This window comes from Solanum verrucosum, unplaced genomic scaffold (assembly GCF_900185275.1).
Source record: "Solanum verrucosum unplaced genomic scaffold, falcon-dt-bn FXZP01000286.1, whole genome shotgun sequence".
NCBI lineage: Eukaryota > Viridiplantae > Streptophyta > Magnoliopsida > Solanales > Solanaceae > Solanum > Solanum verrucosum.
The window spans coordinates 372625-399580 of NW_026020376.1; the positions used below are offsets into that span (position 1 = coordinate 372625).

The window sequence follows — 26956 nt, forward strand, 5'->3', positions numbered from 1 at the left end:
GGTTTCTAGAAGCAATCACCTTATCCCATAAACTACGTGCCCCCTTAGGTTACTTAGTTATTGGATCTACCTAAGCTAAGAGTATGGTTATACTTTAGGCAAGTAGGACAACCCCTTTTCGGTGTGGGGTAGACACATGATTCCATGTTAAGCTCACATGGTATATGTCGGTTAAGGCTTATTCCCACAACAAGAATATGAATTATGAACTATGGTTACTCAATAAGCTTTACTTAGCATGGGTGAGATTTATGGGGTCTTATTCATGCATTGCATAAGTATGCTTTGAGGGTATTCATGGTATGTTCTCTTATGTTATGATGATCTATATGTTGATAATGCTATAACTTATGCTTTCCACTACCACAATAAGAATATGAAAATGAATAATGAACCAAGGACACTTCAAGGAAGTATTGTAGGTATGTTTTGTTATAAGGACTACTTGTATGATGTATGCCTAACTTGGTTGTTGCTATAGTTGTTTTCCTTGATATATGTGACTAAAGGAGAATGTCCCATTGTCTATGAAAAATAAGTTAAGGATGAGATCAAAAGATGATAAAAATGAATGAGGTCCTAAAGTGACTTGCTTAGCATGGGTGGGATTATGGGGTCTTATCTGTGCATTGTACAAGCTTGCCTTGAGGTGACTTATACAGTGTTTCTCTTACGTTATGTTCTTCTAAATGCATTAATTATGCCTATGACTATGATGTTATCTCTTATGATCACAAGTTATGATTATTGTATCTTATGTTATAGCCTATGTCTTATGATGATGTCTCTTATACTTATGACTTATGTTATTGTCTCTTATGATTATGGTATATGTCTTATGTTGACTAATGCATTTTATATGCTTATGTTGATGATTTATGCTAGCCATCATATTTCGTACATTATTATACTAATGCATACTTTTGCCTACATTCTTATCAAATATGGGGTTTGGCGATATTGACTCCCATCCTCGTGGCTAGGTTCGTAGTAGATCAAGAAGAGAAGTTTTGGTGAGTCCTCATAGCATCAAGGACTTGATCACCCTTTACTTTTATGTTTTTCTTTTATGTTAGAACTTTTGTATGGGGTGTGTCCCTAAGACTTTCATGTATTAGATGGTTTGAGACAAAGTGTAATAGACTTTCGCTTCGTTTTATGAAACTTTGATTGAATTGGAAAAATGTTTTAAATTTTTGTACTTTTCTATTATCTTATGTTATGATATGCTAAGTGGCTTACATGGAGTCCTTCGGGGTTCTATGTGTCATGTTATATCTAGAGGGTACCCTAGGTCGTGACAATCAACATACCGTAATACAATAGCCATTTGTTCTTTGTGTGAAACATCAAAAGATTCATCAACTAGTAAGGAAAAATTCTCACCATTTAGTTCTTCAAGAATAGCTTTAATTGTTTCTATCTTACATGCAGTCACAATATCTTATTGAATCTTTGGAGAAGTCATCTGATCATTTTGAGGGTATCATCAAGAACATAATCATGAATTTTATCACACTTTTTTGCATACCATGAGAGAATCTGGAAAAAAATTACCTTTACTAAGTGATGATTTAGATTCATCATAACTTCGAAATGTGAATCCTTGAGTTATAAGAAGGATTACTATATCAACTGAAATACTTAAGCGGCTATAATAATCATGCTTAATTTGATTATATTGTCTCTCAAATGCATATTGAATAGATTGTTATTGTCGTAGTAAATCTTGACATTTCTTTTTTGACCGATTATGTGGGCTATTTAGTAGACCAATATGCTTGTTAAGACCACTTTTTTTATTCCGATTCTTAAATCGTGTACATGAAAATACTTCACCTCAACCTTGATTAATGTATGGTCTTTAAATAGAGAGCAATACAAACAATAGGCTTCATCTTTACTAACACTATACTCCTACCAATCATGATATACACCATCAAACCATTCGGGGTTAAAATGACGCATTGATCCAGATATATTTATTTGAGGATACTCATGCGCCTCCAAGCGAGGTTGACAAGGACCATTCACAAGGTATGCTCTTCTAATAACATCAGGATGATTTGGATAAAAAATTGATATTGGGGTTCTTTCATCAGGATCAAACTTTAAAGAACTCAAATCAAATTCTTAAGAAGAATGTGATGGTACTTACGAACAATTGACATTGTCTTCTTGGTTAGATTGACTATGATTATGAGAGGTTAGGTTTGATTTTGGTTCTTCGGTAAAACACTTCTTCATTGAATATTGTGACTGAACCTAAAGAAAGAATTTAGTTAGAATTTAAAAGAATTAAACACACAATAAAACTATTACCAAAAAAGCTTAAGCAATGGTTATTTGATTACTAAATTAGATTTTTCTATGTCTACAATTTTAGATTAAGAAAAAAAAATAGAAAATCAGCAAAAAAATAATAATTAAAAATTCAATGTTATCGTTGAACAAAGTCAAAACTTTCCTATATAAAAATTAAAATGTGAAAAGGTATAGATACGCAAATAAATCAGGCAAATAAGCGAAAGAAATAATGAAATAAATTATATATAAATATAGTAAAAGAAAAAACGAACCAAGAACTTACCGATGAAGCTATTAACAGAAATTGGAGAGTTGATTGCTGCCCTTCCCAACAACAGCAGGTGGCAGTAGCGGCAGGCGGGCCAGCAACAGCAACAAAAAGAGATGATGAGAAGAAAAAGTGGAAAGATCTTAGAAGAAAAAAGGATTTTTTAAAAATATTTGACTTTGTAATTAGGAATTAAACTAATAAATCTCATATTCCCACTTTTTCTAGTTCCATTATTTAAAACACAAAAAATACCTAAAACTAATTCCCACGTTTTCTAGTTCTATTTTTTTTTTAAAAAAAATGCTTAAACTAAGATGATAAAAAAATACCTCCGACCAAACTTGAACACGCGACCTGGGACTGTCAAAGTGAAAATATGAACCCCCTTCACCACTTAGCTATGCCTTTGGTATATGTTCAGGGGTTTCAATATTATATATACACATAAATTAAAATATTGAATATATATATATATATATATATATATCTTAATTTTTTGACGAAGGGGGTTCGGATGAACCCACTTGATGCCATGTAAATTTGTCCCTCTGGTCCCACGTTTTCCATTTGACTCTAAAAATTGGTCCATCTATATTTTGGGTGATTTTGGTGTCTAAATAATCGTTTTAATGTTGTGATCCTAGTTTTGATTGTGTGGCAGCGTTGTTATTTGGAGCGTGCGTGATTGGCCTAGTGGTAGGCTACGGCTTCCTTTGTAATTAGATTGAGCAAGAATGTGTGAATGCATGATGATGAGTGTGAATTGAGGGTGCGTACCTAGTTATTCCTTTTTTTCTTGCTAGAGACCATGATTTAGGGTTGCTTACAACTATTTTGAGGGTAGTACCATATTGGTAGAGGGTTGCATGTGTGTTGTAGCATCATATGTGATTTACTTATTTGATTACTTTTTTTAGAGCATGATTTGGACTTAGCCTAGATATCTGAGATCCTCTACAGAGTTTACACACTCTCGAGGCACTCTTTCTAGCTAGGCGGTTGATGCCCCTAGGAGTGGATTGTATGGCTTGGCGGCCTGGATTGATAATCACTCTTGTTAGCTGGGCTGGGAATTGACTGTAGACTTGATTGTCACTCTTGCTAGCTAGGCTGGGAGTTGACTGGTTCTTGGATTCAGATCTGGATTACTCTTCTGTCTTATAGACTTAGCTATTCAATCTACTTGTCGGCCTTATGGGGGTCCGTTCGGGTTCTATTTAAATTTGAGCACGAGTGTACCTTCTAGGCTTATGGAGGTACAACTAGTTTTAGTTTAGCTATATTTAGATTCATTTCTAGTATGCTCGTGTGCCTTCTTTTCATGTCCATTTTGGCATATGTTTGTGTCTAGATTCCATATTATTAAATTGTCTTTATCTTTCTTGTTCGGTCGGCTTATGATGCCTACTGAGTACCTTATTTTAGTACTTATGCTACAGTCTGCAATATTTTGTGATGCAGGTCCTAGTACCAGCTACCAGTGGTTATCGTTCGTGCCGTCTTTTGCAGCTTGTGGATACCGAAGACGAAGGTGAGCACTTGACGTTCTGCATCAACCTGTCTCCTTCTATACTTATGTTAGCTTGTCTTTTTCTTTTGAGACAATTTGTTGTGGTTCACTTTTGGAACTTGTATTTATCTTGTTAGACAACTCTATATTCGTGACTTCTAGGTTCTGGGAGGGTTTCCTTTGTGTATTGTTTTGGTTTGCTTCCTATTTATGTCCTTTCTTATGTATTTTATGTCTAGTTCTACCCTTGTACTCACTACTTGTTGTTCTTGTTACAGGTCGTCTTACCTACTGTGGGTTTTAGTAGGTATCATCATGACATGGGGAGTCGTTCGTGACATAAAAGTTTTATATAGGGCTTAGGGTAAGGGACAAAACGACATAGTATTGGTTTAAAATAATATAAAAAGACCCAAAAACACTTGAAAAATAACTGATGAAACCCTTTTACGGTTTGGACCTACGGTCCGTAGATTGTCCTAGTCAATCGTAGAATAGTTCAAAAACCTAAAAAATTTGGATTGACTTTGACGAGACATGTCTACGGTCCATAGACACCAACCATTGTAAACAACTTGTGGCCTTAAAATTTCACCAAGTCATGGACCTACCTACGAGACCCAATAATTGGACGGATCGTACTAGTCAATCGTAAAAAAGTTACTAGGACTTGATTTAAAAAATTATTTTCCTCTCTTTCTACGGATGACATCTACGACCCATAGAAGCTTCTACGGTCCGTAGATGAGAACCCGTAGAACCAGCCTGCAACTCAAAACCCCTTTTTCCCTTCTTCACCAAAATTTGAGGTGTTACATTTGTATAATATATTTTGTATCACTTTTGTATAATATAATTTGTGTAATATAATTTGTATAATTGTTTAAAGTTCATATGTTTGTATTTGTATAAATTCGTTATTTTGAGTTTTATCATATTTGTATAATTTTGGAATTTGTATAATATAACAATTGTATAATTACGAAATTCGCTCAATTATGGAAATGCACGTGAATTATACAAACGTACGCAAATTATACAAATGATGTCATCCATAGCAGTTTAAACTGTAGCTACAACCTATAAATATGCAAACTATAGCAGAAGAGCATAATTAATTTTATTATGGTGTCTATTTGCGAAATTTTCTCTTAAAAATATTATGAGTGGGTTATCTAAATTATTCTTATTGGTATCACTAATGCGGTGATATGTCTGCAATATGTATATACTTGTATTGTTCATGATTTCGATACAGTTATAAAAAAAAATTCTTATTCAATTTTAATCCAATTGCGAGACAATTCTAAAACTTCATCTTCTTCTAGCTTTAATCTAATATTTCTCCTAAAATCAATTTTATACTTAACTAATTCCCCTTAAAATTGAGATTTAAACTTCAACAGTTATTTTCAATTATTTGTAATACCAATTCAAACTAATCACAAATTCATAAAACTAAAATAATGAATTCAAAGCTCGGAGCTTTTTAATGGCCAGCAATGTTGAATCTTTGTCGTTTTAATTTGAGAGATTTAGATCTCTGCTTGCGCACACGATTTTCGTATAAATTTTGGATCTTTATATTCTTCTCCTTGCCGCTCTTTGGGTGAATATCGTGAAACATAGGGAAAATCGATTTGAAGATATGAAATTAGAGATAGTTATTTGGATGAAAATTTTGAAGAAGAAAAAGAAAAAGAGAAAGTAGAGAAAGAGAGAGAAGCGGACAAATAGAGATGAAGATGGGTTCTTTGGAGTGTCGCTGTATTTTTTTTAATTCCAAAACAATGTTATATTTTGTTTTAAATGTTTTTTTATCGTAATACATAGTAAATATCTTCTAAATATAGCATACCTCATTGAATTTTTCATTTTAAGAAACAAAAAAAATATTGCAATTAAAAGTGTTAATTTCAAAAAATGGTGATTGAGCCCTATAGAACATGATCTTCCCCTTTTCTAGTTTATTTATATTTACGTTTATAAGAAGCGAGGAACAAAGATAAAAACCAGTGAGAAACAAAAAATTAATTAAACAAGTCCATAAGACAAGTAGACATAAAATATGATACAAGAAAAAAAAAATAGAACAGTATAGAGCATAGTGATGTTACAAATAGATAAGCCAAAATCTAATAATTAAATACAATGTGCTTGTATTTTTCGTCTCCACCACAGAGATCGTGTCCGATCTCATCCTGCAAAACAAGAAACCATCGTTGAAATGTCCGTCCAGAATATGATAGAGAAAGCAAAACTCATTAAAATTGATACGTACCCCAACAACTCATCCTCTGGTGCATATAAATTCTTTACCCAACATTTCATTGAACCATTTATCTGAATCCATATGAATAATAGCGCATCTAAGAGACCCTGGTACTTTTATACCATCGTTGTTCCAATCGAAGTCATAAGATTCTGGCTCTGTTTAACAAGAAAATGAATGAATGTTTTCTTAATGCAATAAAGTTATTAAGAAAAGATGGTACTCACCTACTGGTCGTGGAATTGGTAATTTTCTTCGCATGCCATCGATGCCAGCAATAATTATTGAAGCTAGACCCAAGTGTGGGTTTGCAGATCCATCAAATGTTTTCATTTCAAAATTGGTTACCACACCATTTGGAGCTCCAGGAGGGCAACAAGCTCTTACAGGTAACTCTTTACATTCTATCCCCCAGCAAATGAATGATGAATTCCGTGCCTTAGGTATTAAGCGTTCATAACTGTGCATTATTCATTAATTTTAAGATCAACATAATTAAATAGAAAATTCCATAACACAAAAAGTTGATTAATGTACAACAATGACACATTAGAAAAATGGAAAAGGAAACATAGATAGGTGTGACGGTTTATCCCAACTAATATTTAACCAAATATGAAAAGAACATATTTTACATCCTCTCCAAGAATATACAAGTTTGTCTCAAACTAATTTCATGAAAACAAAAGAAAAACACACTCACACACACACACATATATATATATATATATACTAGTTTTACGGCACGTACGTTGCACGTGCATATCGTATATATTGTATACGATATTGTAAAATATAATTAATATTACTAAATTAAAACTTTTTAGTAAATATTTATAATTTAAAGAACATAGAACAAGTGTTTTTAAATGATTTATAATGATTGTCATAGAGTTACTTATATTTTGAGATCCAAATGACCAGATATTATTGAAACATTTCAAAATACATTTAAAGTGTAAATTTGGGGAGAAAGTGACATTTCTTTAGTAGTATTATTATTTACTTCACTCAATTTTGTAAACCGATTTAACCAACAAAATTTAAAAAAAGTATCAATACAAAAAAATATCACCAATAGTCTTTCCTCTTGAGGCTATGAACATAAATGATGGGACTCCATTTAAGTATATTTTTTCACTTAAATATTCATACTTGAAATTTAGTATGTGCATGACACTAATAAGGATTACCATAAATATTTCAATATTTTATCTTTATATGTAATCTATCTTTTACCAATTAATATTTGAGTAAGACTATCATAGAGAGGTAATTCTACATAAAAAAAAGAAAAGGTTCTTTATTGTTATGACGAATGCTGCTTAAATTGAGGTTTGAGTGTATGTCCAATATTTAGCTTGACCAATTCTTTGTTTTAGATATACATATATCATTAGCATAATTTAATTTTAATATATGAACAACATCACCATTGGTGAAAAATATTTCATTTCTTTAAGTTTCTACCTTATCTTTGTAGAATTGAAGTCTTCTCCTTTTTTCCTGCCACATACATATCATATAGTTGTTGTCTAATGAAAGTATCTAGAATCTTATAGAAGTTGTACCGTGATATAATATATTAAATTTTTTCAATATTAAAAACTAATAGATGAATAAAATTTAAAGTATTGTTTATAGAATCTTAAATTTGATTTAAGATTATTTTATGGTCAATCACTCTTTTCTTATCTATTTTTATATAGTTAACAAGGAGTGTATCTTGTGACATAAATTTTTCTCAAATGCAAATGAACACAAAAGACAAGAAAAAAAATATATGGAACGTTACATAGGCAATGAAGAAGGAAGAAGAAAATATATTTTCGTGCTATATTCAATATAGTGTTCCATTTGATTAAAATCTCTTGTGACCAACACTTTACTTTCTTCGTTCATTTTTACTTACATATCTAATAAAAAATAATTATTATAATGTCTATATTATCATATTATAAGTAAAAGTGAAAATCTATTTTTGAAATAGTGGATTTAACATCTAAACTAATGATTCAATGGACAACAATGATGCCTGTTGTTTTAGCAAAATCAGAAAGAAACTGCTTCATTTGAGGGTAAAAATATAAAAAATAAAAAACCAAAGAAGAACTATGTTACCCAAATCATGTTACCTTTTTCATATTTGTTTATTATTATTGTCTTTTCCACAACTTTTTGCCACGTTAACTCATGGAAATCGTAAGATAAAATACGAGTGTGAATTTATGGATGATTTGCTACAATTTGTTCACCAACTCTTTCTTATGTGGTACCTCAAATTTCGTTGAATTTTGCACTTAATCAACTGTTCCAAATAACCCTTAGATTTTTTAAAAAGAAGAAGAGTAGAAAACTTTCAAAAATCGTAGTTTAAAAGTAAGACGAAACCCTCTATTTATAGCTAGCAAATAGTAGTTTGAATAGGTGCTAATTGTCCCTTATCAGAAAAGTTACAACCTTTCGAAAAAAGTCACTGCTCATCGAAAAAATCACAACCTTTGTCAAAAGTCACAACTCATCGGAAAAGGCAAAACCCTTCAGAAAAGTCACAACCCTTTGAAAAAATCACAACCCTTCGGAAAAGTCACAACTCATCGAAAATGTCAAAACCCGTCAAAAAAGTAGCAACCCTTTGGAAAAGTCACATCTTTTTGAGAAAATCATAACCCTTTAATATGAAAGGTTATCTACCTTTAATATAATACAAATAATTAAATTAATAAATAAAATAAATTGAGTACTTTTAATTGGGGATATTATAGTAATTCAACATTCAATTTAGGAGTTCATGCTTTTAAGGTAGTATATATATATATATATATATAGTATATTCATATCAAGTTGCTTGGATAAACAAATATTTTGAGTAGAAATAGATCCTTCACAATTCAAACTATTGGATTAAAACATAAACTGCTAAATTTTCATATAAACATTTTAGTCACTCGAACTAATTAGGCTATTAAATATAACTACTCTCTAACTTGTAGTTGCAATTAGTTAAAATTATGTCATTGTTCAAATAGAGAAGATGGTCTTGTAGTGTCATCACAAACTATATTGAGAAATTTGTATTAGACAAATTTGGCCATTTGGATGAATTGGCACTTGAGAGATCAAAAGCACAAAGAAATGACACAAAGGAGCGCAGTACATTAAGAGTTGAAACATTTTTACCTATTAGAGATGGGCATCGTAAATACACATAGGGAACGAAGATGATCTAGTACCCCAGCCATGAATGATTCTCCGATCACGGACATCCCATACCTATTTGGCTCACCAGATGCCATAAAAACATTTTCTCCATTCTTAAACAAACTGATGTGTACATCCGATCCTGAGCCAACATCATCATCTGTTGAATCAGCATAAGTCTCGGGATACACATTATTGTTATAATACCTACAAAAAAGATCACATGATAAAGTTGTTACAACTCATAGATTTTTGCTAAGTTTTAATTCAATTATATGTTCCACCATGTTTCATGTGCTGGAAGGTTGAAAGTGTGTTTCAATAAATTGGGAATTACATAGACCTTTTTAAGAGTCAAACGACAACTTTAGGAAAAAGAAAATGTAAAAGCCAATACAGGGATTAGAATTTAGGATTTAGGAATTATGGCTAGTGAAAAATGACCTAAACTAAAAAAAAAATGTATGTGACTCCCAATATAGGAGTGTTTGCCAATGATTTCTAGAGTGAAATAATAGCCATTGGACCCTAGTTGCCAATGGTTTAAGAAGTTTATATTTGTATATTAGAATAAAAGAGTTACATTCATTTTACTGAAGGGTGTATATAGGAAGACCATGTCCCCGTTGAGCTTTCTTGGGCATAGTAATCTAGGAATTGAACTTTCAATCCCGTCTCCCTCACATTAACAACTCTGTTACTCAACAAAATCAAGCAATAACTCTATTGCCCACTAGCTCTAGTTGATCTATACTTCAACAACCCAACATAGTAACTCTAGCTAAAACTCGGATGAATACACAAAGATTAAAACTGATCTAATTCCTTTATAGCATAGGAATAGGCAAGAATAATCGCTGAAATTTAAACCCTAACAACAACTAAGAACTATGATAACTCTATTAGGTACCTTGCATTTACAAGTAATATTTCCTTGAGAGGATGGTTTTTGCTTTGTAAAATTTCTGATGGAAAAAACTTGAGTTTCTGTGAATGTGGAAGTTTGTGTGAATGTGGAATGGATATATTATAGGATGGACACAAACTCTTGGAGACATGTCATTGGCTGAGAGTATGTTGCTCCGCAAATGACGCGCACCAACCACAACAGATGTTGCAGACTTGAATGTTGCAGGCTTTAGACAACTATCTTTTTCATGTACAAAAACTCTCAATCTCTCCTGGGATCTAATCTCTCATCAGATCCTAAAGTTTGTTAAATCATCAAAACTTCAGAGTGAGTGTCAAAATACTATTACACCTTTTAAATAAAATAAAAAACACTCATTTATTTCACACAACTCAATGTAATATTACTCATACTATTTTTTCATAGGCTTTAGAAAATGTCCATTGATTAATCTCTCTATTAAATATTGATTCTCACTCGTTTTGAATAATATGTTAGACATGTTTAACACCCCAAAAATTCTAACCTTAATAAGATCTTGAATGAAAACTGGAAGTCTGGAATTCTAAACAAATTAGGGATTTACGAGCAACATCTACGGACAGTAGATCAAACCACGGGCCGTAGATGAAGCTCATAGACCATGTCCTGAGTTATGAAAATTCTCTTCTGGCTTTAAAGATGGTATTTACGGCGTGTGGAATGAACCATCAACCATGGATAGCATCCGAAGAAAAAGTTGAGAGATAGTGTCTTTCCATCTGATTCCTACGAGCTCAGCTTATGATCCGTAAAAGAAAATATGGTTTGTAGATTTGTCTCGTGGATTGAAATCTTAGACTTGATTTAAAGCCCGACTTTCAGGAATCAATTCTACGGCTCGTAAAAATGATTATGGACTGTAGACTACCTCGTGGAGTAAAGTGTTGAAACTTTATGTTTTCTTGGTTTCTACAGATGAACAGGACGACCCGTAGAATCTTTTACGAGCCGTAAAAGGGTCCATAGACCCCAATGTCAGAAATCTCATAATTTCAGTCTGGCTTCTACGAGAGGGTCTATGGCCTATGGAAATTTGTACGGACCGTAAATGGCCTTCTGTAGATTGCTTTTGTCAGCTTTTAAGAGGGGTTATTTTAGTATTTTTCCCACCCCTTCTAAACCTAAACACTTACATTTTTACACCAAATTAAATACGTTATCAGTATAGTTCAGCCCCTTTACACTCAGAAATATTCTCAAGGCTTAAAAGCAAGAATCGGGAGGAGAAAACTTGTGTTTCAATCATCTTCTTTAAGTTTCTTCAAAAACATTATTCTTTCATATATGTAAGGATATTTAATGTAATGGACTAAGTTCGTCCTCATTCCCTACATCTAAATTCAGTCTGTAAGAGTTAAATTCAAAGTTGTACCCCAAGGTTTACATGAATTTTAAACTTTGTTCTATTTCTTATTCTAAGTTATGATGATTTCTTATTATTGGGACTATGATATTTATGCATTTTTAATTCTTGAATTGTTGTTCATGTTTATTTTATCACAGGAACCCTATTTAATAAGAATTGTGGAAAGCCTTTGTGCAACTATTTTTATGCATTGATTTTGAAATTAAAGTGAGTCCTAGGGTGTGTTTGGTATGAAGGAAAACATTTTCCGAAAAATATTTTCCAATTTTCTCATGTTTGGTTGGGTTAAATGTTTTCCAAATCAACTCATTTTCCTCAAATTTAAGGAAAATGACTTCCCTTCAAAACTTAAGGAAAACATTTTCCAAAACTTTCTTTCAACTTCAAATTACAATTACTTTTTTGTTGAAAAAATCAATTTATTTTGTCCCTACCCTCAAACCAGTCCCCCAACCACCCTCCCCCCCAAAAAATAATAATTTAAAGCTCATTTTTAAATTTAATTTTTTTACCCCACCCTCACCCCTACCCCCACCCCCTCCCAAAAAAATATTACAAATTGTTTTTAAAAAATATTTTTAATTTCAATTTTTTATTTTTTACCCCCCACTCACTTCCCTCACTCCCCCCATCTGCTCCCCTATCAACCCTCAACCCCCTTCAAAAAGAAAAAAATTTAAATTTGATTTTAAAAAATATTTTCAACTTCAAATTTTTATTTTTTCATCCGATCCTCGATCACCCACCCTCCCTCCCCGGCAAGCCCCCCTCCCCCCTCCCCCCCCCCCCCAAAAAAAATTGAGTTTGTTTTTAAAAATATTTTCAACTTCAAAATTTTATTTTTTTCACCCCTACACTCGACCCCCCCAGCCCACCCACCCACTACTCGCCACCCCTACCCCAAAAAAAAAATTAAGTTTGTTTTTAAAAAATATTTTCAACTTCAAAATTTCATTTTTTCACTCTACCCTCGACCCTCACCCCCACCCACCTCCTACCCAGCCCTCCCCCAACCACCCCACCTCCTACCATCCCCCTTGCCCCACCAAAAAAAATTTAAGTTTGTTTTTAAAAAATATTTTCAACTTCAAAATTTCATTTTTTCACCCAACCCTTGACCCCCCCCCACCCACCTCCTACCCACCCACCCCTACCAGCCCCCCACCCCCCAAAAAAAATTTAAGTTTGTTTTTAAAAAATATTTTCAATTTCAAAATTTTATTTTTTCACCCCTACCCTCGACCCCCCACCCCCCAAAAAAAAATTCAAGTTTGTTTTTAAAAAATATTTTCAATTTCTCATTTTTTTCACCCCTACCCTCGACCCCCCACCCACCCACCCCCAAAAAAAAATTTAAGTTTGTTTTTTAAAAAATATTTTCTACTCTAGTAAAAATAAAAGATATTTTTCAAAAATATTTTTCATTCATAAATCAAACACTAAAAGCCTTTTCCGAAAAATATTTTCTACTCACCAACCAAACATGAGAAAATAAGTCAAAAATCAACTTGTTTTCTAGGAAAACATTTTCCTTCATACCAAACACACCCCTAATATATTAAGTTATCATTTGAGAAGAGCTTCAAGGAAACACTAATGGTTCCAACTGTATTATTTTGCATTGAGAAAAGTATTTCTATTTTAAGAAGAGCATAAATAGTTTTCAGAAGGAGTTTCAGTTAGTAAAGTAAAAATCAGTTTTTCCTAAAGAGAGCCTTTTGAATATTAACTCACAACAAATATTATTATTATTATGAGCATTAATGCATATTTTGAGAGTAGTATTGAGTATCGATTTGGGTAAGAACTGACAACTCAACCCCATAAACGGTGTCACCCGTGTAGATAGGATCGTGACATAATTCGACAACTCCTCACAAGTCTCATTGAGGGCTTTTTAGATGGATTCATAAGTTGAATTACGTCCTATGCTCCGGCAAGGTATAGGGTAGTTCTAGCAACGTGGACAAGACGTTGTATCATCACAAGAATTATAGTAATAGTTGTCTGTTAAAGAAACTATCCCAAAAAGGTAAAGTATATTACTTTAAGTATTTGTTACTATTGCATATTTCAGTGTATACCTTTAATGATCTCACTTGATGTTCATGTTTTACTTTCAGTCAGGTTACTTTCAATTTCATTTAGTTCAATTATTTAATCAGTTATTTATTCCATTCAGTCTTATTACATCCGGTACATTCTATATACTGACATCATTAGGCACTGTATCATAAAATGATGCAGTTTCAGGTAATCAAGATAGCAAACATTTCACTTAGTTCAGTTTATTTGATTTTTAGTCATTGTTAGTGGAATAGTCAAGTAGTCATGGATCTTGTCTCGGCACCTGTTTTCATTTAGCAGAGGCTTCATATATAGACAAAGTTAGTGAGCCATTCCAGTCTTTAGGATTTTAGAAGTTTTAAACATTATTATTATTATTATTATTATTATTATTGTTATTATTATTGTTATTATTATTATTATTTATTTATTTACTTCAAACATCTTCATGAGATATCTTTAAATGATTTTAAATGTTCATTTTATAAGGATTCCATATGTATGTTTTGTCTTCTGCTCAGTAGTCAGTCATATCAATGATTCGCTTGGGACTGACAATGGTTTCTGAGTGTCTGTCATAGGATGTAGGCTCGGAGAATGACAACATGACTCCTCCCTTTTCTGGGATATACAACTTGGAGCCTAAGTACATAAAAAAAACTTATACGTTTATTATTCCATCACTTTTATCCTCTTTCTCCCACCAAAATTTTCCAGCCAAGTCTTTATAGAAAATAGGCTTATGCCTATGTATTGGACCCTATAATTTTTATCGGGTGTATATTTTTACAAAATTTTGTGGATGGCTATACGAGGTTTCTGATATCACAATGTATGATTTATTGTTAGTTGAACAAGATACTATTAAGATTAACTCGGAAGGCGGATAGCACATCAAGTCTTTATTATTGTCCTCCAATTATTAGTCTTTTTACAATTCCCGAGAGGAATGTGTTAGCTCAAGCTACATAAATTATACAAGTTAATGGTAGTTGTTATGTTTGATTTGAGTGATTTGATCTAATAAACTAAATGCCAAAAGGACTGAAATTATATTTGTGGTAGATTTCTTAGGGGAAAAACATATCTAGATCAACAAGAAAAAAAGAATATGCGCGTGAAAATACTGTGCTACCTACTACCTTGGGGTAAAACTTGCTAGTAGTCCATGTTTCCTTGCAACCCCTTTGATTACTTCATGTGTAATTATCAAGTTATTTGCTGCTCTACCACCATCAGTGTATCCCAACACAATTTCAAACTGACCTTTTCCAGCTTCTGAATGTAACTGCATTCTAAAAGAATGACACATCAAATAAAGCAGTATATAGAATACTTTAGACAATAAAGTATATGATTTATATCCAAGTACCATTAATCTTCTACATGTAAAATATAAACAAATGTAGAGGTACTAAGTTTCTAACAAAATAAACCTTTAATGTATTACAGTTAACAAAGAAAATCCTTAATGTTTTCTAAAATGAACAATTCCATTCCAAAGTTTGATTTTTTCTAAAATTAAAGGTGCGACAAAACCTAGATGCATAGCACGTGATATTTTATCTTAAATAGAAAAAAGTAATGTTATCATCTTTATTAGACACATGACTCCCAATTTTAAAGAGAGGGATTCCATCTTCTTCATCATTTCAAGGCTCCTACGAAGTATTCTCATGATCCATTTCCAATAAAAGTCTTCAAATGATTTAATTTTTCCATCGAGGACTGCCGATGAGCATCAGAAGGTAAAACCAGAATGTGGGTGGTTTTGCAGTAAAAGAGAAAGACTTTGGTAGAGCTATCACACAGAAGGAAATGCTAGGGCAAGTTAGTCAGCATAATTATGTTAGCCCTATGAAATCACACTAAGGGGGAATTTACCATGCAACGCTATCGTGCAATAGCGCAACGTTGATTTTTTTTCTTGTTAGCCACAGTCATGCCCTAGCACTGTGATCCTGCACAAGGTGTTATAGTGACCAAAAAGTAAATTACAAGATCTAAAGCCATTCCACCATTTTTTGAGTTCTAAATCTAGGATTAAGGTGATTTTTAGGCAATTTGATCTTTTTCGAAGGATGGTAAATCCCCATGATTACATCATGAATTTAATGTTTTATTCATTGTTTATTTTGGCAATTTTATGGTTTTGAGCCTTAAGTTTTAGAATATGGAGATCCTTGATTTGAGGGGTGATTCGTAGATGGAACTGGATAATTTTAAAGATCTTGGGTTCCATTATAGGAGACCATATATATTGTAATCACTTTTCTCAGGTGGAGTGTTCAGATCTCTTGCTAAGACTTTCGTTGTAATATTGAAGAGGGTAGGGGATAGAGGGTACTCTCCCAGTTTCAATCCTATAGATTATTGAAGGAAACAAAAAGGATCCAATTAATTAGTACTCCCTCCGTCCCATTTTATGTCACATTTTTACTTTGTACTTGCATTAAGAAATGATATAACTTTACCCTTCTATCCTTATTTAATGTTTTCTTAAGTCAACTTTATTAATAAATGACAAGATTAATTAACTATTCTATCAAGAGTATAATAGGCAAAATATGATAATTTATGCATAAATTTTATAAAATGACAAGTATTGTGGTCCAACTATTTATAGGAAGGGATGACATATAAAATGAGACGGAGGGAGTATATAATACTAATTATTAGAAACCAACATCCACACTATATCAACAATAATTTCTGAAAAACCAAAATTTCCCAGCAAGTTCATCCAAAAAATATGATACTCAATCAAGATAGACAAGATGCTTCTGATTATAAGAAGGCATTGTGCTCGAAGCATATGGTAGATAACCCTATTTCTGGGTTGGGTTGCATCTTCCAGTGTCATGTGTTTTCTTAGTTATGTGGTATATGTATGATAGTGATATAATGTTAGTTAAGTATGGTGCTTTCAGTCGAGTTCAGTTCAATTGGGCAAGAGTTGGAGTCAAAGGAAGGACTTAGAGGACTGATTAGAGTGTTGGAAGGAAGAGGTGAATTCGAGAGTTTTCTCTTAGCCTGAGTTCTGTTTTGGCATTGTTTGGTCCGAGAGGGTGTCTGGGGTCAAGTGGAGAATGCAGTCCTGGTACCCTCATCTTTTTTTGCCGTCGGGCCTTTCCTATCCATTGACTTTCAAGGATAAAATTCCTTTTAATAGTGGATTTTGTAATGACCCTCTAGGCCATTTCCTCCATTTTTCAATCTTTTCATATTTTAAACCTCTCATATAGCAACCCCAAGTTATTTATGACTTGTTGGACAGACAGTTAAATTGCCTAGTCATTCGTTTGGTTTTTTTGCAAGTTTTTGTGTTTTAGAGCTTTTGAATCTTGAACAGTTGACTTTGATCAAAACTTTAGGTAGATGACCTCATAACTATATTCTAACGGTTTCATTAGCTCCAAACCATTGAGTTTGGTCTAGAAGGACCTTCCATGCAAAACCTGAGGCTTCCAAGCTCATTTCGAGCTATCTTGTAGATTGTGGCTTAAAACAGATATTGAGTGTAGGACCCACTTTTTGTCGAGAGGACCTCGACTAGAAGTTTTGACATCTTTGTTGAGTTTGAAATGTCAAATTTGATGGGGTAGCTTATCTTGTTTGTGTGCACAGGCTTCCAAACAAATCTCGAATTCCTATAGGGGCATTTTGTATATTCCAAATTTGGGGAGGTGTTGGTTTGGTGCAGCACCATTTGATCTTTGCGTTCACCTTGCATTGCGTTTTGGAGACTAGAGACTTTGATCTCCGCATTCGCGAGCCAATCATCACGTTCATAAAGACTAGGTGCTTTGGCCTTCACATTGTGAGATGGATCCGCGATAGTGGAGAGAAGCCACTTCGACCCTTCGCAGATGGCCTTCTATGTTTGCAAAAAGGGTCAGATTTAACCTAAGCTTATTGACACAACCACGATCGCAGCTAGTGTCCCAAATTCACGAGTTAATTAACTAGTCTTTTAAATTAGATCAGTCTGTTAATCAGCCCTCTTCTAAGGATTTAAACATCAATAAATCTAGCTAGGAAGCTCCAAATTTGGTGGTAACACTTGCATTGGTTTGAGAATTTATGGAGCTTCGTGTTGGGATCAGCGGGGCAATGCACGGCCTTTTGAAAGTAATTTCTCATCCTGAAGACCTTTTTTGCCTCTTGAATGGTGCTTTTGGTGATCAAAGTATTGCATGAGATTTTGTAGCATGTTCTCGAGCTCAGAGTGTGCCCGGTTTTTTGGGAACAAGTTCCTTGAATTTTTTAGGACCCATGATGGAGTCAAGTTAATTAGAATTCCAATGTGGGTCCTACAATTCTTTTTAACTCAAATTTGGGCCCATCTCCAATTGATTCGATTTTTGTGTCTAAACATTTGTATTGATATTGTGATCAATATTATGATAGTGTGGTGGTGACCAGAGATGATTCAGAAGGGGAAAAATATAGTTCAATAGATTGAGAGCGCCCGTGATTGGTTTCGAGGTAGGCTATGGTGTATTTTTATGATCTATTAAATAATGTTTAGTATGATTCGCACGTGAATAGTTACTGCAATTACCCTCCTTAAAGTTGATACTTGAGGCCTTAATTTAGTTGGTGACTTAGATGCCTATGTATGAGTTTTAGTGATCCTTTAGTTATTAGTTCCGCCCTATAGTGATTGTTAGAGTTTGGTACCCTATGTTAAACATGAAACCTTAGTTGCTTGTCGTAGTTGCCATTGGTTGGCATTAGATATGCATTGTTGTGAGCTTTGGGGTTAGGCATTGATCCTTAAGTTATCCCTTCTTTCGATTATTGAATTCTTGATTAATTCCTTCATTTTATGGGTACTGGTGAGCTTTTTATGTTGTTATTGTCGAGAATGTTTGTAGATTGTTGGGCTCGAGGCCTTGGTTGAGGACCAGTTGGATTTCAACTTAGTTTTCTGTTCTCTCGGAGTGTGGTAGTACTGGTAGTATTTATCTAGCGATTTAGTTGTTATTGTTTGAAAGTTGGTAATGACATGCATTACTTTTGAAACCTATTTCACGTGTTTTGTGGTACGATCCTGACTCATGCATCAGATTTTAACTGCTATTTTTGAGAAAAAATTTCACACTTTTACTCTTTTAAAAATGGTTTTGATGGAAGTTGTACTACCTGGATGACTTTGATAAATTGGTTTTTGAGACATTAGAGGCATTTGGATGTGTTGACTTCTTACTCGATCAATTGGCGCATCATCACCCTTTTTCAATATTGATTTGGCTATTTATGTCTCTAATACTATGACAGATCAGATCTGGTAGCATGACGAATAAGTTTCAATGTCCTGGATCGGGACCAGGCAATGTATATGGACTTCTCCAGTTTTCTATGGATCCCTCTGGTCGTGTGACATATTGAATAGGATGAGGGTATCTATATAGGTCCTACCTAGCTGCTAGGGGCAAAAGTAAGTGTACAAACTTAGTTGTGGCACTTGGTTCTGATGGCTAAGTTTGTTTTTATTGCATAATTTGCATTTATATGCATTGTCTATCACTAGTGTATTCAATTGATATTTTCACTTACCGATCTTATGAGGGGTCGGCTGGGTTATGTTTGTTGTTGTGTACCTTCCGGGCTTATGGGGTCTGGTTAGGTTATTGTTTGATTGTACGATTTTCTATCTTATGTTGATTTGATAGTAGTTATGTGTATGGGTTGGACTTGTCCCTATCTTGGTGTTTGATTCGGTTAGGTTGAATTGACCTCCTGAGTGATTATGTTGAGTAGCTATGTTTACCAATGGTATCCTTGGTGAGTTGGCATCTGTAGTAGGACCTTTTCGTGATTAGGTTGTTGGGGTAGCACCTCTATGTATGTTCCCTTGTCCCAGTCTCTTACTCAGTGCATTCTACTCCTTCATCTTTGTTTACCTATATTGTCATGTGATATCTATCGTTAGTTATTTATGTTGTACTTTCCTTACCAGCTATTTATACTTGCATTGTCTTTGGAGCTCAGTCGTTCTATGCTTATGGAGTATCACTTGTTGATACTCATAATACACTTCTGAAACCTGCATATCATAGTACGAGTTATCGCTGCTGATTCGGACCTCGTGCGGAGCAACTTTTGGAATTCGGAGACTAGGCTGATCTCTCGGCGTACGGAGTTGCCAATCTTCCGGCGTACGGAGTTGCCAATCTTCCTTTGCTTTGTCTAGAACTAGTCTTTATTTTGCATTCAAAGATAACATACCGATCAGACCGGGAAGAAGAGAAAGAAAGGTCAATCTCCGAAAGGCCTTCGCAGAGCTGAGATTTAGGGGGTAATACTTTTTGTGGTCTTGCACATGGAAAAGTCAAGTATTCTACGCAGGCTTGATTTACCGGAATTTTTGCTTCAAAGAATGCTTTCAAGCTAGGAATTTAAGCACGGATAGCTTTATATATATATATATATATATGGTATTTGTAAAGCCTTGTACTCCTATTTTAACTAGAAGTTCGACTGCCAATTGATGTTAGGTCTTAGGGTGGTTTTGTACGTTTATTTATGTTATCTCTTCTTCTCATTTCTTGATATTTGTTCAGTGCTTCCTCAGTGTTTTCTTCTGCGCACGTGATAGCTCATTACTCATGATTTCGAGTTATGGTTTTGGCTTACCTAGTGTTGAGATGTAGTAGGTGTCATCAGGACATGAGAAATCGGGTCGTGACAATTTTCTTCCTCTTTATATTCTACAGCTAATTCTAGATATGATTCCTTGTTTTATTCATGATTTTAGCTCAAAAATCCTTGTAGAATTCTGTTTTTTATCTAGAGACTTCAGGTTGAACCCCGAATTGAGTCACGTGCTTGTCCGAATTGTGGTTACAGGATTCTTACCTATGGGGAAGATGATTGTGAATTTTATTTCTATTTTTGTAGATGAGTCTCAAGGGCCAATTTTTCGGTTAAATTGTGCATTTATCGATATGGGTACTGTGAGTAAATAATTGATGAGTAGATTATTTTTCTGATAGCGTGACAACAATATGAGTCTTTATGGATGGGGAAGGCTTCTGTGTGACGATTCGTAGAGTGTCATTGGGCTGAGAGGTAGATTACAATCTCCTCTCTTTAGACTTATCGCAATTAGACAGTATATATTATAAAATTCATGAATTGCTAGGGGTTTTGGGCTAGGTAGGACTAGATTTATTTTAGTAATGAATAAATCAGTCATTTTGATATCCTTAGAATACTATTTCTTCTTAAGCCTTAATTTAGGTTGCTTACAATTTTAGTGTGATTATATTAAGGAAATCCTTAGTATGAGTTTAGGTACGGGATTAGTGGTAAAATTAGTTTTTATGAATTAGGTGTGTTGAATGTTGCTTCACTTTCGGTAAGCATTTTTATTTGGTTTGAGATTGTTAGCCTGAAGCCTTGAATTTGGATTGGTTGAGTTCCAGGTATGTACGATTGTGTTTTGGAGGGTGATTGACTGATTGTCTTATTTCACGTTTGATTATATAAGTATATGTATACGTGAGTTGGTACGCATACACTCGCATATGTATATGCACATGCATGGATCATGGTATGATTTGGAGGCAAAATACTAATTTTTGGCTTTGAAATTTAAAATGTCTCATCGTTTGCTGATTTGAGCTTCGAGGGAGCGTACTACTTATTTTACTAGATTATGATTTTTAGAAGAAAGGTATCATTTTCTATAGATTTTTGGATTACGACAAGATTGATATCCTGGGATTTTCCGATTTTGAAAGATTGTACCATCTTTACCTTCGGTTCGAGGGATGTCCCCGAATTGTTTCTCTGTTTACTTTTTGTTGATGAGCTCGAGGTATGATTTTTGGTGGCCGAAAGATAATTCTGGGTTTTACTTTCCTTCCTTGACCAAGATATCACGTTGCATCATCCCATACTACACTGCACCATTCTTTTATGTATATATGTGTATATTTTGTGAGTAGAGCTATCTCTATTTATTTCTATTATTTTTTCGTTACGACTAGACTTCTAAGTTGCTCCTGATATTTAACTCCTCTTATCTTTTATATTATATGTTATCTCCTTAGCTCGGCAGGCCTATGATGCCCACTGAGTATCCTGTGCGTTTTGTTACTCATATTATGCTTCTTCATCTTTTTTCTCATGCAATGCCTAGTACAAGTCATTTGTGTTGATGTCATGTTTGTTCGAGGCTTTTAGTTTAACGAATCGTGGGGGAGCTCTTGACATTCGAAGGCTTGTTAATTTTTATCTTTTATCTACTATATATATCTATATATTTTTTATATTAGTCATACAATTGTGTATTGTACAACTTTTCTCTGTACTTTAGTAGCTCTTGTACCGCCAGGTCCGAGGTTGATATCTTTTGTATAGATTGGCTCCCTTGTTTAATTCCTTAGGCCCATGTTGTGTATTTTGTACATGTTATGTATATATCTATGCATGGTGGCCCGTTTATCTCTTTTCTGTTTTCGCTTTATAAATGGTAAGTGTTTTCTTTCCGCTTTAGTTTTAAGTTTTGGCTTACCTACTGGAGAATTATAGTAGGTGCTATCATGGCTTGATTTTTTTATCGCGACATACATGATCCAAATTTGATAAGGGATGACAGGATTTTAAGAAATAAGAAAAGAATTTTGAAAATTACGATCATAAATATAGTATAACATTTTTGTGGCTATAAAATCTTATCATGAAGGACAAATATGAAGTTTAAATTCAATTATTTCCAAACTCATAAATCATCTTTTTTAACAAATTGATAAGGAAATAATGTCGGATAATTAGAAAGAAGGGAGTACTAGTTTATGTTGTTTCATCAAACTCTTAATTAAGCTCATAAGTTATATTGGATCTATAATATATTTAATTTAGTAAAGATTATATAATAACATGATTATTTAGTGGATACACTTTTTTGTTAGATATTTAATTCATTGGACTAAAAATGTGATATACATGGTTGAATATAAAGCTTGTGTTTGCTTTTACACAAGATAAATTTGGGTAAATTTTATTTTCAGTATCAACCTTGGCTACCTAAAGAAGATTGGGATTAAAGTGCTTTAGATGAACATCTTTATCAGTTAGTAGTTTTAATATGTGATTAGCTAATCTTAGCTAATCTGGAGAATAATATCCAACTTGAATGTGGTCTAAGACTAATATCAAAATTATGATAGAAATAATCCTAATTAATAATATTGGAATCAAAAGCGTAAATCAAATACATGATTCAATAGTCCCACATTTTATCTCGGGCATCAAATTACCCCTAATAAAAAGACAAGAAATGCAGTATAAATTTGGTAATAGTTGTAGAAAATGGAAACTAACCTGTTCGACTAGAATATTGGAGTGTAAAGAAGCAACAATCTCTTGAAGCACTAATGATGCAACATCAATTGCTGTTGTAGAACAGTAAGAGGTCTTGTCAATTCTGGCCCATGTTTCTTTTCCATCCCTGTATTATTTCCTCTTTAGTGTTCCAATATATATATATCATAGAATATAAGCACAAATTATTAGGGAGAATTTCCTGACATACTTTAACACACTCTTAAAAAGGTAAAATTCAACTTCAATGCCTACATTCGTTACCTGGAGATATATATATTGGTAGAAATAGATATCAGTTCAATAATGTATTGAAATTTCAAGTCATGGACAAGAGATATTAATAACATACCAAACCAAATTCATCTTCCAAAATTTTAGAGAATTTACGAAGTACATCTCTTGGACAATATTGCCATGCTTTACCAGATTCAGTTAACATATCAGCCAACACCATTTCTTGATTTCTTGCCCTGGATCAAAAGGTACACACGAATAGATAACAAATCTAAAAACAACAAAATTATTCCAAATTACCGAAAAACATGATAACTAAAACAAACAGTTGTCACGCCAAGGTCAATATCTTTATCACAAACAATATCAAACAATGAAAGTATTGGACATCAATATAATATGCATACAACTTTTAACAAAAAAGTAACCTAACTAACTTGAGTTGTGTTGGCCATGCTTCATGTTCTGCTTCAGCATATTTCTTAGTGATTGTATTTTGTTTTTTGGACTTCCAATAATTCAGATATTTTACACATATAATTTCACTTTATAAAAAAGTGTCTAATCTTCTTATAGCATGGCCGGAATACAACAAAATTAGCATTATAATAGGCAGTAAGCTTTGTTGATCCTTTTGCTGAAATTAAAATTCCTATATCAGATGCATATTTTATACATCTAACAACTCTTCATGCAACTTTCATACAAGATTGTTGTGGATAATGCATGAAATTGACTCAAAATTTGTACAATATTACGCCTAGTCATGAATGTACAATTGCCTCCCTACAAGTCATTGGCAACTTTCGATATCTTCAATTTTTTCATATACCTTAGCACCTATCCATTCCTCATGCCTCAATAGTGGTGAGTTTCAGGTTGGATTCCATAAGAGTACTTACACAACTTAACATGATAATCTCATGTCAGTGATTAACTCGAATGCATTATATAGAAATGATATTTCTTTTGTAAAGAGCTAGTTTATTTTTTCCATGTTTATCTTAGAAGGATTTGATTTGATTTGATTTTTATCACTGATTTGTACAGATTTGCTTGTTGGCTATCTTTGGAACCCGTGTATATAAATCACCTAGGTTGTATGTTGTGATTATCTACCGTAAAGTACACATTTTCCTCTACTTCAAACATGGTTACAGTGATGGCAAAGATCTGGGGTTCCAATTTTACAACCATCAAATTATCAAACAGAATCTTCATGCCTAAACAATCAAACCCGCACGTCATGAGGCATGTTAGAATACATTATTATCAAGAAAATAAAAATATGCTCTCTCACTAATTAGTATTTGAGATTTTAGATAAAGATGGTCACATAAAGTCGGTAGCAAAGTTTTTCGCCCTTTACCAAGTAATATCGCTACTCGTCTCTATTCTCCTACTCCAAAAGTCAAAAGTCAAAAAGTCGGAAACCTCCAAGACTACTGCTAAAAACATCATTATTACCAGAAAACTCTAAGACTAGTGATTTGCAACATCTCAGGCAGGCAATGTTTGAACTTTCCATGAGCAAGACTCATTGGTCATTCAACAATTTTATGGTTTGAGAGATAATAATTGATAAAGTGATATTTTTAAGTAAACCTACTCAAAAGTCAAAGATGAAACCCAAAACTATGAACTCAAGATGAAGGTAACAACCACGAAGTAAGGGGCACGATAAATCACTGAATATGTGGGTGAGTTTCCTCATCTTATCATTATGACTTGCCAAATGAAATTTAAAGATAGCATAAAGAATTGATCAAAGGTTATATTAAAGAGGATAGAGAAAAGAAGATTGAACAATACATAGGTTTGGAAGTACTACGTACCAGGGGATTTTGCATTTGGTTGATAAGTCAGGAACAACTCTGACCTCACCTGAGGAAGGAAGCGAATGTTCTTCACATAGATTATCAGATATTGAACTCAATCTCATACATTCAACAGTTAAGCCAACACCATGTTTCTTCACACAACTATAGTAGCGATGTTGGGGAGCAACCTGTAAGTGATGAACAAGAAATGAACAAATTCAATATAACTTTGATCAAAGAAAGGAAATGCCAATTAATATCCAACATCATGCCATAACAGTACTTAAAAATATTGACAACTACAGTCTACACCAACAAATGAAATGACTTTGCTCATACTAGTGCTAAATCACTTCAGGTTACGCCGAGGTGTCTTAAAAAATACATTTTGCTTTATTTGTTTGGAGTTCACGTACTTAATATCTGCTTTCTTAATCAATAAATATATCACATGCTTATTCTTAGTGTCTTTCTTCGGCCTAATAAGAAATTTCATGATAAAAATCTTAATCTAGCAAGTGAAATTCGTTCTGATATGCATTGCCATATGGTTGAGCTTGAAAGCTTCATTAACCATTGCAACATGCTATATCCTATATTTTGTTAAGTTTATAATTGGCAAGTCATTGTATAAGGTTAATTAAAACTCCTATATTTTGTTGGTACATAAATAAAGCATGCATTTGTAAACACAAAAATAAAAACCCAGAATGTACAAGTTTCTTCCTCAGTAGCCTATTAGAAGAAAAGGAAAAACATCTTTGATTAGATGAAACTGAGTTAAGTATGATATGCTCCTCCAAATATCGTGTGCAACAATATTAATCCACAGGTTTTGATGTGTATGAATGTTGTAAGCACAAGTACATCATGATTTATTTTGAACTAACTACCCAATATATGTATCTTTTGTTGTTTGATAGACAATAACTTTATTTGTACACTATGCAAAATCCTGTATTTTCTTAAAGGAGAACAGAGGTTTGGGTACGTTGTAGGCATTGAAAAACATATCATTAAGCAATTCGTAATCTTATATAAGTAAAAACACAAGGTAAAGCTTACACGGCATCTATGTTGAGCAGAGAAATCTAACCAAATAATGCGAACAGCGGTAACATCTGTCAATGGACAATTTAAGTCTTCCCTTTTGAAGGGATATGATAAAGACTGAGGTTCTACATCAGAATATCTTGATGAAGCATCAAGCTTGTAGAATTGCTTTGCATTTTCTGCAAAAATAGCTTTAACAATTGCAATAGCTTCTGTAATTGAAAGGTCATCATGGACGCATGCATCCCATAGAACATTGAATACCACTTCACGTGCTTTCTTTGCACCTACAGATAAAACCAAGTTGAGACTATAATTACTCCAAAATACATAGAAGATAGTAAAAAAAAAACAAGAACAACTCACTTAGCTAACATATTATATTCAAGTTGGATGTTAGTTGTTTGGCAATGATTCTCTATTCTGTATAGATACTAAAGGAACTATTTGCTTGATAATGGACTCAAGCAGGCTCCATGAGCGCATAGAAGAACTTTCTTATGAATGTATCTAGAAGAATTAGAAGAATTTTTAGAACCATCCATAGACAAGTATAACTAGGGG

The 26956-nt window shown here is 33.4% G+C and overlaps 2 protein-coding genes across 2 annotated transcripts in view; one reads left to right on the forward strand and one right to left on the reverse strand.

Moving 5' to 3' along the window:
* The window catches only part of LOC125838451 (transcription factor Pur-alpha 1), a 631298-nt gene that overhangs the window by 69867 nt on the left and 534475 nt on the right, over nt 1-26956 (forward strand). The gene's annotated exons all lie outside the window — the stretch shown is intronic.
* LOC125838465 (protein fluG-like) overlaps nt 6379-26956 on the reverse strand; it is a 32879-nt gene continuing 12301 nt past the window's right edge. Inside the window, exons 9-18 of the mRNA XM_049517512.1 lie at nt 26405-26679; nt 25355-25527; nt 23635-23755; nt 23494-23546; nt 23283-23409; nt 15086-15234; nt 12272-12276; nt 9541-9721; nt 6588-6820; nt 6379-6518 (exon numbers count right to left, since the gene is read on the reverse strand). Of these exons, the coding sequence (XP_049373469.1) occupies nt 6379-6518; nt 6588-6820; nt 9541-9721; nt 12272-12276; nt 15086-15234; nt 23283-23409; nt 23494-23546; nt 23635-23755; nt 25355-25527; nt 26405-26679 (1457 nt within the window). The remainder of the gene's footprint in view (nt 6519-6587; nt 6821-9540; nt 9722-12271; nt 12277-15085; nt 15235-23282; nt 23410-23493; nt 23547-23634; nt 23756-25354; nt 25528-26404; nt 26680-26956) is intronic.